At 51.5% G+C, this 16,280-nt stretch overlaps 1 protein-coding gene across 3 annotated transcripts in view; it reads right to left on the reverse strand.

The window, feature by feature from the left end:
• The window catches only part of LOC135068640 (transmembrane protein 132D-like), a 1,425,735-nt gene that overhangs the window by 22,250 nt on the left and 1,387,205 nt on the right, over nucleotides 1-16,280 (reverse strand). For all 3 annotated transcript variants that reach the window (XM_063964609.1, XM_063964610.1, XM_063964611.1), the window contains one exon: nucleotides 11,363-11,568. In XM_063964609.1, coding sequence (XP_063820679.1) covers nucleotides 11,363-11,568 — 206 coding nt within the window. The remainder of the gene's footprint in view (nucleotides 1-11,362; nucleotides 11,569-16,280) is intronic.

Below are 16,280 nucleotides of genomic sequence, written 5' to 3' on the forward strand. Positions count from 1 at the left end.
CTTAATGAGCTCACGTGAGTTCTCTTCCCAACGGAGCTCCAGACCAAGTAACAATGAAGACACCAGCAGCGTGTAGGGGCATGCCTGGTCCACTTGTCAGGAGAGAGCAGTCACTGGAGGGTAAGAAGGGGGCGGGGCCTAGTCCTACAGACGGGAGAGAGCACAGACAGGAGAGAGCAAGGTACAGGGGTACAAGGGGACGGCTGATGTGAAGAAGGGGGCGGGGCCTATTCTTACAGGCTTTCAAAATTCGATTTTTTTAAAAATTCGACATTTGACAAATTCGACTTTTCTGCAATGGTACAAATGCGGCAATTCGACAAAAGTATATTCAATTGAAGTTTGTAAATTCGACAACAGTGCTTTTAAACAGTAAATTCGTCATTTTCAATCCGCCACACTTTGCTGGCGGAATCTAATAAAAAAATGTAAAAACATGTTTTTTTTGCAGTTTTCTTTTTTGGTAATATCATATCTATTTATATTAGAAGGGATTAGGTACTTAGTTTGTCTTTTTTGGAGGCACAAGTATTATTTATATATTTTTTAAAAGATTATTATTTTTTAAATGGAATGTGAAAAACCCGTAAAAAAAATTGCGTGGAGTCCCCCCTTAAAGCATAACCAGCCTCGGGCTCTTCGAGCCGGTCCTGGTTCTAAAAATCCGGGGGAAAAACGGACAGGGGATCCCACGTATTTTTAAAACCAGCACCAGGCTCTGCGCCTGGTGCAAAAAATACGGGGGACAAAAAGAGTAGGGGTCCTCCTTATTTTTTACACCAGCATCGGGCTCCACTAGCTGGACAGATAATGCCACAGCCGGGGGTCACTTTTATACAGTGCCCTGCGGCCGTGGCATTAAATATCCAACTAGTCACCCCTGGCCCGGGTACCCTGGGGGAGTGGGGACCCCTTCAATCAAGGGGTCCCCCCCCCAGCCACCCAAGGGCCCGGGGTGAAGCCCGAGGCTGTCCCCCCCATAAAAGGGCTGCGGATGGGAGGCTGATAGCCTTGAGAAAATTGAAAGAATATTGTTTTTCCCAGTAGTACTACAAGTCCCAGCAAGCCTCCCCCGCAAGCGGGTACTTTGAGAACCACAAGTACCAGCATGCTGGAGAAAAACGGGCCCGCTGGTACCTGTAGTTCTACTGGGAAAAAAATACCCAAATAAAAACAGGACACAAACACCGTGAAAGTATAACTTTATTTCACACCTGCCGACACACACATACTTACCTATGTTGACACGAAGCAGTCGGTCCTCTTCTCCAAGTAGAATCCACGGGTAACTGAAAATAAAAGATAAATTATACTCACCTGATCCAGGTTCCAGATTAAATCCACGTACTTGGCAAAACAACAAACCGAACACACGGACCAGACGGACTGAAAGGGGTCCCATGTCCACGAATGCAGACATCCGAATCTCGCGAGAATCCGACAGCGGGATGACAACGTTCTGGCGCGCTCGGGTTAGCCGAGCGAGGCGGGAAGGTTCGAACCTGCCTCGGACCCGTGTAAAATGGGTGAAGTTCGGGGGGTTCGGATTCCGACGAACCGAACCCACTCATCACTAGTATGTACGTGTGCGTCAGGTGCCGTGCGTGCACGTACGTGTGTGTCAGGTGCCGTGCGTGTACGTACGTGTGTCAGGTGTCGTGCGTGTACGTGTGTGTGTGTCAGGTGGCGCGTACCTACATGTGTATGTCAGGTGCTGTGCATGTGTGTACGTACACGCGTGTATGTGTCAGGTGCCGCACGTGTACGTGTGTGTGTGCCAGGAGCCGCGCATGTCCATGTGTGTGGGTGTCAGGAACCGCGCGTGTACGTACATATATGTGTATGTGTGTGTGTCAGGAGCCGCGCGTGTACGTACATGTGTGTATGTGTGTCAGGAGCCACGCGTGTGCATACGTGTGTGTGTGTCAGGTGCCACACGTGTATGTACGTGTGTGTGTGTCAGGTGCCGCGCGTGTACGTACGTATATGTGTGCCTGGAGCCGCGCGTGTACATACATGTGTGTGTGTGTCTCAGGTGCTGCACGTGTATGTGTGTGTATCTCAGGGGCTTCATTTGTATGCGTCAGCTGCCACGTGGGTGTCAGGTGTTGAGAGTGTATGTGTTTGTGTCAGGTGTCGCATCTGCATGTGTGCGACTGTCAGGTGCTGCGCGTGTATGTGTGTGTCAGGTGCTGCATGTATATATGTGTGTGTTAGGTGCTGTTCATGTATGTGGGAGTGGCAGGTGCTGCATGTGTATATATGTGTGAGTAGCAGGTGCTGCGTGTGTATATGATTGTGTGTCAGGTGCTGTGCGTGCGTGCGTTAAATGCCACATGTATATATGTGTCAGGTGCTGCCTGTGTGTGTGTCAGGTGCTGCATGTCTGTATGTGTGTGGGTGTGTCAGGTGCTGCATGTCTGTGTGTGTCAGGTGCTGCATGTCTGTGTGTGTGTGTGTGTGTGTGTGTCTTTCAGGTGCTGCATGTGTGTGCCAGGTGCTGCATGTCTGCGTGTGTCAGGCGCTGCATGTCTGTGTGTCAGGTGCTGCGTGTCTGCGTCAAATGCTGCGTGTGTGTCAGGTGCTGCGTGTCTTTGTGTGTGCGTGTCTGTCAGGTGCTGCATGTGTGTGTCAGGCGCTGCATGTCTGCGTGTGTGTGTGTCAGGTGCTGCGTGTCTGTGTGTCAGGTGCTGCGTGTGTGTGTGTGTCAGGTGCTGCGTGTGTGTGTCAGGTGCTGTGTGTGTGTGTCAGGTGCTGCGTGTGTGTGTGTGTGTGTGTGTCAGGTGCTGCGTGTCTGCGTGTGTGTCAGGTGCTGCGTGTGTGCGTGTGTGTGTGTGTCAGGTGCTGCGTGTGTGCGTGTGTGTCAGGTGCACATCCCAGTTCCTCATTCTTAATGAGCTCACGTGAGTTCTCTCCCCAACGGAGCTCCAGACCAAGTAACAATGAAGACACCAGCAGCGTGTAGGGGGCAGGCCTGGTCCACTTGTCAGGAGAGAGCAGTCACTGGAGGGTAAGAAGGGGGCGGGGCCTAGTCCTACAGACGGGAGAGAACACAGACAGGAGAGAGCAAGGTACAGGGGTAGAAGGGGACGGCTGATGTGAAGAAGGGGGCGGGGCCTATTCTTACAGGCTTTCAAAATTCGACTTTTTAAAATTCGTCATTTGACAAATTCGACTTTTCTGCAATGGTACAAATGCAGCAATTCGACAAAAGTATATTCAATTGAAGTTTGTAAATTCGACAACAGTGCTTTTAAACAGTAAATTCGTCATTTTCAATCCGTCACACTTTGCAGGCGGAATCTAATAAATAAAAGTTGTTGTTTTTTTGGTAATAGCATATCTATATTAGAAGGGATTAGGTACTTGGTTTGTCTTTTTTGGAGGCACAAGTATTATTTATATATTTTTTAAAAGATTATTATTTTTTTAAATGGAATGTAAAAAACCCGGAAAAAAAAATTGCGTGGGGTCCCCCCTCCAAAGCATAACCAGCCTCGGGCTCTTCGAGCCGGTCCTGGTTCTAAAAATCCGGGGGAAAAACGGACAGGGGATCCCCCGTATTTTTAAAACCAGCACCGGGCTCTGCGCCTGGTGCTGGTGCAAAAGATACGGGGGACAAAAAGAGTAGGGGACCCCCGTATTTTTTACACCAGCATCGGGCTCCACTAGCTGGACAGATAATGCCACAGCCGGGGGTCACTTTTATACAGTGCCCTGCGGCCGTGGCATTAAATATCCAACTAGTCACCCCTGGCCGGGGTACCCTGGGGGAGTGGGGACCCCTTCAATCAAGGGGTCCCCCCCCCCAGCCACCCAAGGGCCAAGGGTGAAGCCCGAGGCTGTCCCCCCCATCCAAGGGCTGCGGATGGGAGGCTGATAGCCTTGAGAAAATTGAAAGAATATTGTTTTTTCCAGTAGTACTACAAGTCCCAGCAAGCCTCCCCCGCAAGCTGGTACTTTGAGAACCACAAGTACCAGCATGCGGGAGAAAAACGGGCCCGCTGGTACCTGTAGTTCTACTGGAAAAAAAATACCCAAATAAAAACAGGACACAGACACCGTGAAAGTATAACTTTATTTCACACCTGCCGACACACACATACTTACCTATGTTGACACGAAGCAGTCGGTCCTCTTCTCCAAGTAGAATCCACGGGTACCTGAAAATAAAAGATAATTATACTCACCTGATCCAGGTTCCAGATTAAATCCACGTACTTGGCAAAACAACAAACCGAACACCCGGACCAGACGGACTGAAAGGGGTCCCATGTTTACACATGGGACCCCTTTCCACGAATGCAGACATCCGAATCTCGTGAGAATCCGACAGCGGGATGATGACGTTCGGGCGCGCTTGGGTTAGCCGAGCAAGGCGGGAAGGTTCGAACCTGCCTCGTGTAAAAGGGGTGAAGTTCGGGGGGTCCGGATTCCGACGAACCGAACCCACTCATCACTAGTATGTGCGTGTCAGGCGCTGCGTGTGAGTGTGTTAGGCGCTGCGTGTGAGTGTGTGTGCGTGTCAGGCGCTGCCTGTGAGTGCGCGTGTGTGTCAGGCGCTGCGTGTGAGTGCGCGTGTCTGTCAGGCGCTGCGTGTGAGTATGTGTGCGCATGTCTGTCAGGTGCTGCGTGTGAGTGCGTGTGCGCGTGTCTGTCAGGTGCTGCGTGTGAGTGCGCGTGTCTGTCAGGCGCTGCGTGTGTCAGGCGCTGCGTGTCTGTGTCTGTCAGGCGCTGCGCGTCTGTGTGTGTCAGGCGCTGCGCGTCTGTGTCTGTGTGTCAGGCGCTGCGCGTCTGTGTGTGTGTGTCAGGTGCTGCGCGTCTGTGTGTGTCAGGTGCTGAGCGTCTGTGTGTGTGTGTCAGGTGCTGCGTGCCTGTGTGTTTCAGGCGCTGCGCGTCTGTGTGTGTCAGGCGCTGCACGTCTGTGTGTGTGTGTCAGGTGCTGCGTGTGAGTGTGTGCGTGTGTCAGGTCCGTGTGAGTGTCATGTGCTGCGTCTGTGTGTGTGTGTCAGGTGCTGCCTGTGTGTGTGTGTGTGTCAGGTGCTGCATGTCTGTATGTGTGTGGGTGTGTCAAGTGCTGCATATTTGTGTGTGTGTGTGTCAGGTGCTGCATGTCTGTGTGTGTGTCTGTCAGGTGCTGCATGTCAGGCGCTGCATGTCTGCGTGTGTGTATGTGTCAGGCGCTGCATGTCTGAATGTCAGGTGCTGTGTGTGTGTGTGTGTGTGTGTCAGGTGCTGCGTGTGTGTGTGTCAGGTGCTGCATGTCAAGTGCTGCGTGTCTGCGTGTGTCAGGTGCTGCATGTCTGCGTGTGTCAGGTGCTGCGTGTGTGTCAGGTGCTGCATGTGTGTGTGTGTGTGTAAGGTGCTGCGTGTGAGTATGTCAGGTGCTGCGTGTGAGTGCATGTGTCAGGTGCTGCGTGTGTGTGTCAGGTGCTGCGTGTGTGTGTCAGGTGCTGCGTGTGTGTGTCAGGTGCTGCGTGTGTGTGTGTGTGTCAGGTGCTGCGTCTGTGTGTGTCAGGCGCTGCGCATCTGTGTGTGTCAGGCGCTGCGAGTATGTGTGTGTCAGGCGCTGCGCGTCTGTGTGTGTCAGGCGCTGCGCGTCTGTGTGTGTCAGGCGCTGCGCGTCTGTGTGTGTCAGGCGCTGCGCGTCTGTGTGTCAGGCGCTGCGCGTCTGTGTGTGTCAGGCGCTGCGCGTCTGTGTGTGTCAGGCGCTGCGCGTCTGTGTGTGTCAGGCGCTGCGTGTGAATGTGTGCGTGTGTGTCAGGTCCGTGTGAGTGTCAGGTGATGCGTCTGGGGACGGCGGGGAGGGATGGACGGACACAGCAGGGAGGGCGGGGGGGATGGACGGACACAGCAGGGAGGGCGGCGGGGGGGATGGACGGACACAGCAGGGAGGGTGGCGGGGGGGATGGACGGACACAGCAGGGAGGGCGGCGTGGGAGTGGACGGACACAGCAGGGAGGGCGGCGGGGGGGATGGACGGACACAGCAGGGAGGGCGGCGGGGGATGGGAGGGCAGGGGGGGATGGACGGACACAGCAGGGAGGGCGGGGGGGATGGACGGACACAGCAGGGAGGGCAGGGGGGGATGGACGGACACAGCAGGGAGGGCGGGGGGGGATGGACGGACACAGCAGGGAGGGCGGGGGGGATGGGCGGACACAGCAGGGAGGGCGGGGGGGATGGACGGACACAGCAGGGAGGGCGGGGGGGATGGACGGACACAGCAGGGAGGGCGGGGGAGGATGGACGGACACAGCAGGGAGGGCGGGGGAGGATGGACGGACACAGCAGGGAGGGCGGGGGAGGATGGACGGACACAGCAGGGAGAGCGGGGGGGGATGGACGGACACAGCAGGGAGGGCGGGGGGGATGGACGGACACAGCAGGGAGGGCGGGGGGGATGGACGGACACAGCAGGGAGGGCGGGGGGGGATGGACGGACACAGCAGGGAGGGCGGGGGGGGATGGACGGACACAGCAGGGAGGGCGGGGGGGATGGACGGACACAGCAGGGAGGGCGGGGGGGATGGACGGACACAGCAGGGAGGGCGGGGGGGTGGACGGAAACAGCAGGGAGGGCGGGGGGGGGATGGACGGACACAGCAGGGAGGGCGGGGGGGATGGACGGACACAGCAGGGAGGGCGGGGGGGGATGGACGGACACAGCAGGGAGGGCGGGGGGGATGGACGGACACAGCAGGGAGGGCGGGGGGGATGGACGGACACAGCAGGGAGGGCGGGGGGGGGGGGGTGGACGGACACAGCAGGGAGGGCGGGGATGGACGGACACAGCAGGGAGGGCGGGGGGGGGGGATGGACAGACACAGCAGGGATATGGACGGACACAGCAGGGAGGGCGGGGGGATGGACGGACACAGCAGGGAGGGCGGGGGGGATGGACGGACACAGCAGGGAGGGCGGGGGGGGGGTGGACGGACACAGCAGGGAGGGCGGGGGGGGGTGGACGGACACAGCAGGGAGGGCGGGGGGGGATGGACGGACACAGCAGGGAGGGCGGGGGGGGATGGACGGACACAGCAGGGAGGGCGGGGGGTTGATGGACGGACACAGCAGGGAGGGCGGGGGGGATGGACGGACACAGCAGGGAGGGCGGGGGGGGGTGGACGTACACAGCAGGGAGGGCGGGGGTGGACGTACACAGCAGGGAGGGCGGGGGGGATGGGCGTACACAGCAGGGACGGCGGGGGGGGATGGGCGGACACAGCAGGGAGGGCGGGGGGGGGGATGGGCGGACACAGCAGGGAGGGCGGGGGGGGTGGGCGGACACAGCAGGGAGGGCGGGGGGGGTGGGCGGACACAGCAGGGAGGGCGGGGGGGTGGGCGTACACAGCAGGGAGGGCGGGGGGGATGGGCGGACACAGCAGGGAGGGCGGGGGGGAGATGGGCGGACACAGCAGGGAGGGCGGGGGGGGATGGGCGGACACAGCAGGGAGGGCGGGGGGGGATGGGCGTAGACAGCAGGGAGGGCGAGGGGGGATGGGCGTAGACAGCAGGGAGGGCGGGGGGGATGGGCGTAGACAGCAGGGAGGGCGGGGGGGATGGGCGTAGACAGCAGGGAGGGCGGGGGGGGATGGGCGTAGACAGCAGGGAGGGCGGGGGGGGATGGGCGTAGACAGCAGGGAGGGCGGGGGGGGATGGGCGTAGACAGCAGGGAGGGCGGGGGGGGATGGGCGTAGACAGCAGGGAGGGCGGGGGGGGATGGGCGTAGACAGCAGGGAGGGCGGGGGGGGATGGGCGTAGACAGCAGGGAGGGCGGGGGGGGATGGGCGTAGACAGCAGGGAGGGCGGGGGGGATGGGCGTAGACAGCAGGGAGGGCGGGGGGGGATGGGCGTAGACAGCAGGGAGGGCGGGGGGGGATGGGCGTAGACAGCAGGGAGGGCGGGGGGGGTGGGCGTAGACAGCAGGGAGGGCGGGGGGGGATGGGCGTAGACAGCAGGGAGGGCGGGGGGGATGGGCGTAGACAGCAGGGAGGGCGGGGGGGGATGGGCGTAGACAGCAGGGAGGGCGGGGGGGGATGGGCGTAGACAGCAGGGAGGGCGGGGGGGGATGGGCGTAGACAGCAGGGAGGGCGGGGGGATGGGCGTAGACAGCAGGGAGGGCGGAGGACGGACACGGCAGGCCGGATGGACACAGCAGGCCGGGCGGACACAGCAGGGCGGGCGGGCGGCCGGGCACAGCAGGGCGGGCACAGCATCGGAGGACGGACACAGCAGGCCGGGCGGACACGGCCGGGCGGGCAGGCGGGGGACGGACACAGCAGGGCGGCCGGGCGGGCGGACACAACAGGGCGGGAGAAGTATAAGAAAAATAAGAAAGGATGGCATACATCCTGCCGACGCTCCCGCTGAGTTAAGTGGGCCCGGCTTCCTCCGAGCTGCGGCTATCTCCTCCCGCTGACACTCCTGAAGGGGACCCGGCTTCTGCTCCGTCGTTCTCCTCCCCCAGTAAGGCTCCCTCCGTCGCTCACGTCCCGCGATCTCCTCCGGGTCTTGTAGAGGCTCCCTCCTTCTCGTCCTCCCGCCGCCTGCAGCTGTCCTCGTCATGCACGAGACACTGCTTCCCGCGCTCTCCTCGTGCACAACTTGACAAGCTCATCTATGTTCACCCCCTGCTGGCGGCCACTGCGCAGGCGCAACAAATTGAAAAGCCCTATCTTTATAATGGGGCATATTTTACTTAATTAAAAAAAAACTATAACTTTTTGAAAAACCACAACCCCAAAAGGCACTACACTGGGACATACTCTATCTAATAAAACAAACCCCAAGTCTTAATTTGTCCTCTATCCTGAGTTATGCCTTCCCAAAAAAATCCTCATTCACTCTATAGGAAAACCATGTCAAAAAGCCACAGAGGGAGTGGCAGAAAAAAACTGACAGTTGGAACTTTAGCTTACTCTCAATTCCTCATTTTTTATTATTTTGCCCTGAAATTTGGCATGCACCAGCGGGTGACGATTCTACACGTCCATGCCAAATTTCAGCTCGGTACGTCCAATCAGTTTTGAGGTGTAGCCCCTCAAACACCATGCCCCCATCTCAGAAGTTCCCTATGGGAGAATTCCGTTTGTTCGATTCAGCCTTAATATAAGGGCACGACCGTGCCCTTATAATATATATATATATATATACTCTTTATAGACAATAATGTATTGACGTCATAAGTGAGGATAGTGTCTTCACAATGTTATTAATAAACATAGCAAATGTAGTTAAAGCCATAAACGAAAACAAAATACAATATCACGCAATATAGCAGGAACACTAAAAACTGGAGTATGTCACCTGAGAGGTAAGTATGTGTCTGTGCCCAGGTCTATTTCCATTACTGTTCTCACTCTGCTTTCTCATCCTTTCCCTCTTCTGTTTCACCTCCCAAGCCATAATGAGTAGTAAGTGTTAGAAGCTACAAAATCTACATATGGATAGGTGTATTTTTTAATGACCTACATCAATCTCTAGGTGAGATCTTCTACAGTATATTCATATTAGTTTTCCATTCTGGTTTTTACACAAGCAGACAATAGTATAATTAGATACTGCTTCAGATGCAGATAGAGACTCTAGTTAGTCACACTTCTCTTTCAGTCTTTACACTCCAACAATTATATTGTTGCACAACTAAAAAGATAGCTTGGAGTTCCGCCCTGCAGCCACATCCATCTCTATTATTTCTGTCACAGATACATAGGTTTAAGGGACCTTTGAGATGTTCTGAAATATCAAAAATCTAGGTCATGGAGCACATTTTGTTTTTTTTCCCTCTTTAGTTAGTAATTTGTGAAAGGTTAAATATTTTACTATACAGTATTTTACTTGCAGGACAGTGTAATATTAAGCTTAGCTATTATTAGCTACCCATAAGCAGGCAACCTGTTGTACAGTTTAATACTATGGGCGGTATTCAATTCTTTTCACCTCCGTCCACACCCGTTCTGTTTCTGCTGACGGGCGTGGTATAATCATTTCAGCTTGCTACCCCCAGGGTAGAGAGGGCACCCAACCCTTTACGCAGCTAAACCTGATTGCTATGGGCGCGATATGTGCGATAACAGGGATCACTTTAGAGAGGAGCTTGGACGTGATATATCATTTGAATACCGCCCTATGAATACTGTTGTACATATCACTATGCATTTACATAGTTAATATAATTGCCACACATAAAAAATTCCATTTATGATACCATAAAAATGCTGGCAGATTGCTCACATAACTTTTTGTTCTTTCATGTAACTACAGTATTTTGTACACATGCACCTTAAAATACATTGGATGCCTATTTATTACCACATATAGATTGATGGGGGTTTGCAAACATTGACATGTTCCTATAGGAAAAGATACAGTAGCTGAAAATGGGAGAAGCTGGGTGAATCGGACAATTTGTTTTCAATAGAACACCCTCTGCACACACTGCCTCATTGGACCTGGGTATTCTTTATACAATATGCAACATCTGTTTTTATGGGAGTGATAGAGGGGTCTATTCATGAAGCAATGAAAAGTGTGGAGAAGTTGCCGATGGCAACAAATAAGCATTGAAGTAACATTTATAATTTGCATACTATACAATTATACTGAGCAGCTGATTGGTTGCCATGGGCAACTTCTCCACAGGCTCACTTCTCCACACTTTTCACTGCTTCATGAATAGACCCCAAAATATGTTGACGTTAAGTATGGCGATTTTCACATCAGACTGAATATTGCCATTCAGTATGTCAACATGGATGGGAGCGCGACATGTCAAATGTGGACATTTTCATAATATAGAAATTGCGCGTGTCAACCATGCAGTCTGCCATAAGGCTCCTAACTTACCCTAACCACAGCCAAACTCTAAAACTGGCCTAACCCTAACCACAGCTTAACCCTATCCCTTCACCTAACCTTAACTCTAAAATCATGAAAAATCAAGTGTAGACATTATGGGGGGTATTCAATTGTTTGAAAAGTCAGTTGGGCATCTGTTTTTTCCTATCTAATAGACAGGAAAAAACAGACACCCAACTGACTTTTCAAACATTTGATTCCTTAATTTAACAAACGAGTGCTCCCAAACAATTTCTTTTTGTCTTTACTTTCAACTCAAAATGTAGTCCAATCTACGAAATATTTGGGAGCACCGCCAATAAATACTTTTCTGTAATTAACTTTAACAGTTTAACATTGGTTTTTAACATTTTTCTTCTATAATTTATGTCATGGCTGGTGCGGATCTACATATCTTTGTGTGAAAAGTATTTATTGTTAACAATGGGAAAAATGTTGCCAAGATTTATCCAGCTTTATGAATTGTGCTAATTGATGTTAAGCACACTAAGACAGAACATACCTTTTGTTTGTCAGAATGGGAACCCTCCAGCCTTTAATTTGGTTTAATTCAGTATCAGACACGTCTATCAGCAGAGGGAGCCGTGGGACCCACACTGTCATGTCTAGTGAGGCTTTAAAATGTTGATATGTGAAATTTACAATGGCATTAACCTTTCCTTTAATTTCCTTTCCATTTACAAAGACATAGTCACATCGGTCTGAAACCTGTAAAGAAAAGAAACAAACAAGTTTACTGACTGACAAACCTGCAGGAATATTTTTTTTCATAACAATGACATATTTCTTCTACATCTTTTCAGACATCATCCATCCTAACTTAATGTACACAACAAAGTGGCACTATGTTCTCTATGATTGACATACCAGTCATCATTGAGGCACAGGGAATGAGACATGCAGACAAAATCAGATATATACAACATGTTATTATTTACTCCATATTACAAGGATTTCTCCTGTCTTCACTAGCTGCCTTTATAGAAATAAGAAATTGCTTATTCACATGTATCGATCTAAATTGTTTTTGAATCAAAAGCTTACAGAACGTTAGCACTATTTTGCATTTAACCATTAGTCACAGAAAAACACAAACTGTAACATTAATACCATATTAATTAAATTGATTTACATCAACGTTTACAAAAAATAGAAAATTCTTATCAGAATCATAGATTGATGTGAATCACGTCACGATTTGGTGACAGAAGCCCCAATCGTTAAAAGTCTTAATGTGGTCTAGTTCTACTAGCGATTTTTTTTAATCTCTTTTCAATTATTTTAATGAAATACAGTAGATCATAATGGAATTTGATAAAGACCACATATATATTCGTAATATTTAAGAGATAAGATGGATGCTTCAACATAAATGGCTATCTTTACAGACGTTAATATGGTTAATGCTCAGATAGCAGTCACCTGAGGAGTTTGGTGGCACTCCAGTGTGACAATATTTAAAATTACATAGAGGGAATTCAATTAGCTGTGGTACATTTTTTGTTTTTTGTGGCTTGAATGTACATACTGTATTATTATCTATTGTGCAGCAATTTCACTTTGTGGGGCAGATGTATTAAGTCTAGAGATGTGCACTTGAAATTTTTCGGGTTTTGTGTTTTGGTTTTGGGTTCGGTTCCGCGGCCGTGTTTTGGGTTCGACCGCGTTTTGGCTAAACCTCACCGAATTTTTTTTGTCGGATTCGGGTGTGTTTTGGATTCGGGTGTTTTTTTCAAAAAACACTAAAAAACAGCTTAAATCATAGAATTTGGGGGTCATTTTGATCCCAAAGTATTATTAACCTCAAAAACCATAATTTCCACTCATTTTCAGTCTATTCTGAACACCTCACACCTCACAATATTATTTTTAGTCCTAAAATTTGCACCGAGGTCGCTGGATGACTAAGCTAAGCGACCCTAGTGGCCGACACAAACACCTGGCCCATCTAGGAGTGGCACTGCAGTGTCACGCAGGATGGCCCTTCCAAAAAACACTCCCCAAACAGCACATGACGCAAAGAAAAAAAGAGGCGCAATGAGGTAGCTGTGTGAGTAAGCTAAGCGACCCTAGTGGCCGACACAAACACCTGGCCCATCTAGGAGTGGCACTGCAGTGTCACGCAGGATGGCCCTTCAAAAAAATACTCCCCAAACAGCACATGACGCAAAGAAAAATGAAAGAAAAAAGAGGTGCAAGATGGAATTGTCCTTGGGCCCTCCCACCCACCCTTATGTTGTATAAACAGGACATGCACACTTAAACCAACCCATCATTTCAGTGACAGGGTCTGCCACACGACTGTGACTGAAATGACGGGTTGGTTTGGACCCCCACCAAAAAAGAAGCAATTAATCTCTCCTTGCACAAACTGGCTCTACAGAGGCAAGATGTCCACCTCATCATCATCCTCCGATATATCACCGTGTACATCCCCCTCCTCACAGATTATCAATTCGTCCCCACTGGAATCCACCATCTCAGCTCCCTGTGTACTTTGTGGAGGCAATTGCTGCTGGTCAATGTCTCCACGGAGGAATTGATTATAATTCATTTTAATGAACATCATCTTCTCTACATTTTCTGGAAGTAACCTCGTACGCCGATTGCTGACAAGGTGAGCGGCGGCACTAAACACTCTTTCGGAGTACACACTTGTGGGAGGGCAACTTAGGTAGAATAAAGCCAGTTTGTGCAAGGGCCTCCAAATTGCCTCTTTTTCCTGCCAGTATAAGTACGGACTGTCTGACGTGCCTACTTGGATGCGGTCACTCATATAATCCTCCACCATTCTTTCAATGGGGAGAGAATCATATGCAGTGCCAGTAGACGACATGTCCGTAATCGTTGGCAGGTCCTTCAGTCCGGACCAGATGTCAGCATCAGCAGTCGCTCCAGACTGCCCTGCATCACCGCCAGCGGGTGGGCTCGGAATTCTGAGCCTTTTCCTCGCACCCCCAATTGCGGGAGAATGTGAAGGAGATGTTGACAGGTCGCGTTCCGCTTGACTTGACAATTTTCTCACCAGCAGGTCTTTGAACCCCAGCAGACTTGTGTGTGCCGGAAAGAGAGATCCAAGGTAGGTTTTAAATCTAGGATCGAGCACGGTGGCCAAAATGTAGTGCTCTGATTTCAACAGATTGACCACCCGTGAATCCTTGTTAAGCGAATTAAGGGCTCCATCCACAAGTCCCACACGCCTAGCGGAATCGCTCTGTGTTAGCTCCTCCTTCAATGTCTCCAGCTTCTTCTGCAAAAGCCTGATGAGGGGAATGACCTGACTCAGGCTGGCAGTGTCTGAACTGACTTCACGTGTGGCAAGTTCAAAGGGCAGCAGAACCTTGCACAACGTTGAAATCATTCTCCACTGCGCTTGAGACAGGTGCATTCCACCTCCTATATCGTGCTCAATTGTATAGGCTTGAATGGCCTTTTGCTGCTCCTCCAACCTCTGAAGCATATATAGGGTTGAATTCCACCTCGTTACCACTTCTTGCTTCAGATGATGGCAGGGCAGGTTCAGGCGTTTTTGGTGGTGCCTGTACGCCGAAAGTGTCCCGCAATTCTTCTGGCCACCGACAGCATCTCTTGCACGCCCCTCTCGTTTTTTAAATAATTCTGCACCACCAAATTCAAGGTATGTGCAAAACATGGGACGTGCTGGAATTTGCCCATATTTAATGCACACACAATATTGCTGGCGTTGTCCGATGCCACAAATCCACAGGAGAGTCCAATTGGGGTAAGCCATTCTGCGATGATCTTCCTCAGTTGCCGTAAGAGGTTTTCAGCTGTGTGCGTATTCTGGAAACCGGTGATACAAAGCGTAGCCTGCCTAGGAAAGAGTTGGCGTTTGCGAGATGCTGCTACTGGTGCCGCCGCTGCTGTTCTTGCGGCGGGAGTCCATACATCTACCCAGTGGGCTGTCACAGTCATATAGTCCTGACCCTGCCCTGCTCCACTTGTCCACATGTCCGTGGTTAAGTGGACATTGGGTACAACTGCATTTTTTAGGACACTGGTGAGTCTTTTTCTGACGTCCGTGTACATTCTCGGTATCGCCTGCCTAGAGAAGTGGAACCTAGATGGTATTTGGTAACGGGGGCACACTACCTCAAGAAATTGTCTAGTTCCCTGTGAACTAACGGCGGATACCGGACACACGTCTAACACCAACATAGTTGTCAAGGCCTCAGTTATCCGCTTTGCAACAGGATGACTGCTGTGATATTTCATCTTCCTCGCAAAGGACTGTTGGACAGTCAATTGCTTGGTGGAAGTAGTAAAAGTGGGCTTACGACTTCCCCTCTGGGATGACCATCGACTCCCAGCAGCAACAACAGCAGCGCCAGCAGCAGTAGGCGTTACACGCAAGGATGCATCGGAGGAATCCCAGGCAGGAGAGGACTCGTCAGAATTGCCAGTGACATGGCCTGCAGGACTATTGGCATTCCTGGGGAAGGAGGAAATTGACACTGAGGGAGTTGGTGGGGTGGTTTGCGTGAGCTTGGTTACAAGAGGAAGGGATTTACTGGTCAGTGGACTGCTTCCGCTGTCGCCCAAAGTTTTTGAACTTGTCACTGACTTATTATGAATGCGCTGCAGGTGACGTATAAGGGAGGATGTTCCGAGGTGGTTAACGTCCTTACCCCTACTTATTACAGCTTGACAAAGGCAACACACGGCTTGACAAATGTTGTCCGCATTTCTGTTGAAATACTTCCACACCGAAGAGCTGATTTTTTTGGTATTTTCACCAGGCATGTCAATGGCCATATTCCTCCCACGGACAACAGGTGTCTCCCCGGGTGCCTGACTTAAACAAACCACCTCACCATCAGAATCCTCCTTGTCAATTTCCTCCCCAGCGCCAGCAACACCCATATCCTCCTCATCCTGGTGTACTTCAACACTGACATCTTCAATCTGACTATCAGGAACTGGACTGCGGGTGCTCCTTCCAGCACTTGCAGGGGGCGTGCAAATGGTGGAAGGCGCATGCTCTTCACGTCCAGTGTTGGGAAGGTCAGGCATCGCAACCGACACAATTGGACTCTCCTTGTGGATTTGGGATTTCGAAGAACGCACAGTTCTTTGCTGTGCTTTTGCCAGCTTGAGTCTTTTCATTTTTCTAGCGAGAGGCTGAGTGCTTCCATCCTCATGTGAAGCTGAACCACTAGCCATGAACATAGGCCAGGGCCTCAGCCGTTCCTTGCCACTCCGTGTGGTAAATGGCATATTGGCAAGTTTACGCATCTCCTCCGACAATTTTATTTTAGATTTTTGAGTCCTTTTTTTACTGATATTTGGTGTTTTGGATTTTACATGCTCTGTACTATGACATTGGGCATCGGCCTTGGCAGACGACGTTGCTGGCATTTCATCGTCTCAGCCATGACTAGTGGCAGCAGCTTCAGCAC

This window comes from Pseudophryne corroboree, chromosome 1 (assembly GCF_028390025.1).
Source record: "Pseudophryne corroboree isolate aPseCor3 chromosome 1, aPseCor3.hap2, whole genome shotgun sequence".
NCBI lineage: Eukaryota > Metazoa > Chordata > Amphibia > Anura > Myobatrachidae > Pseudophryne > Pseudophryne corroboree.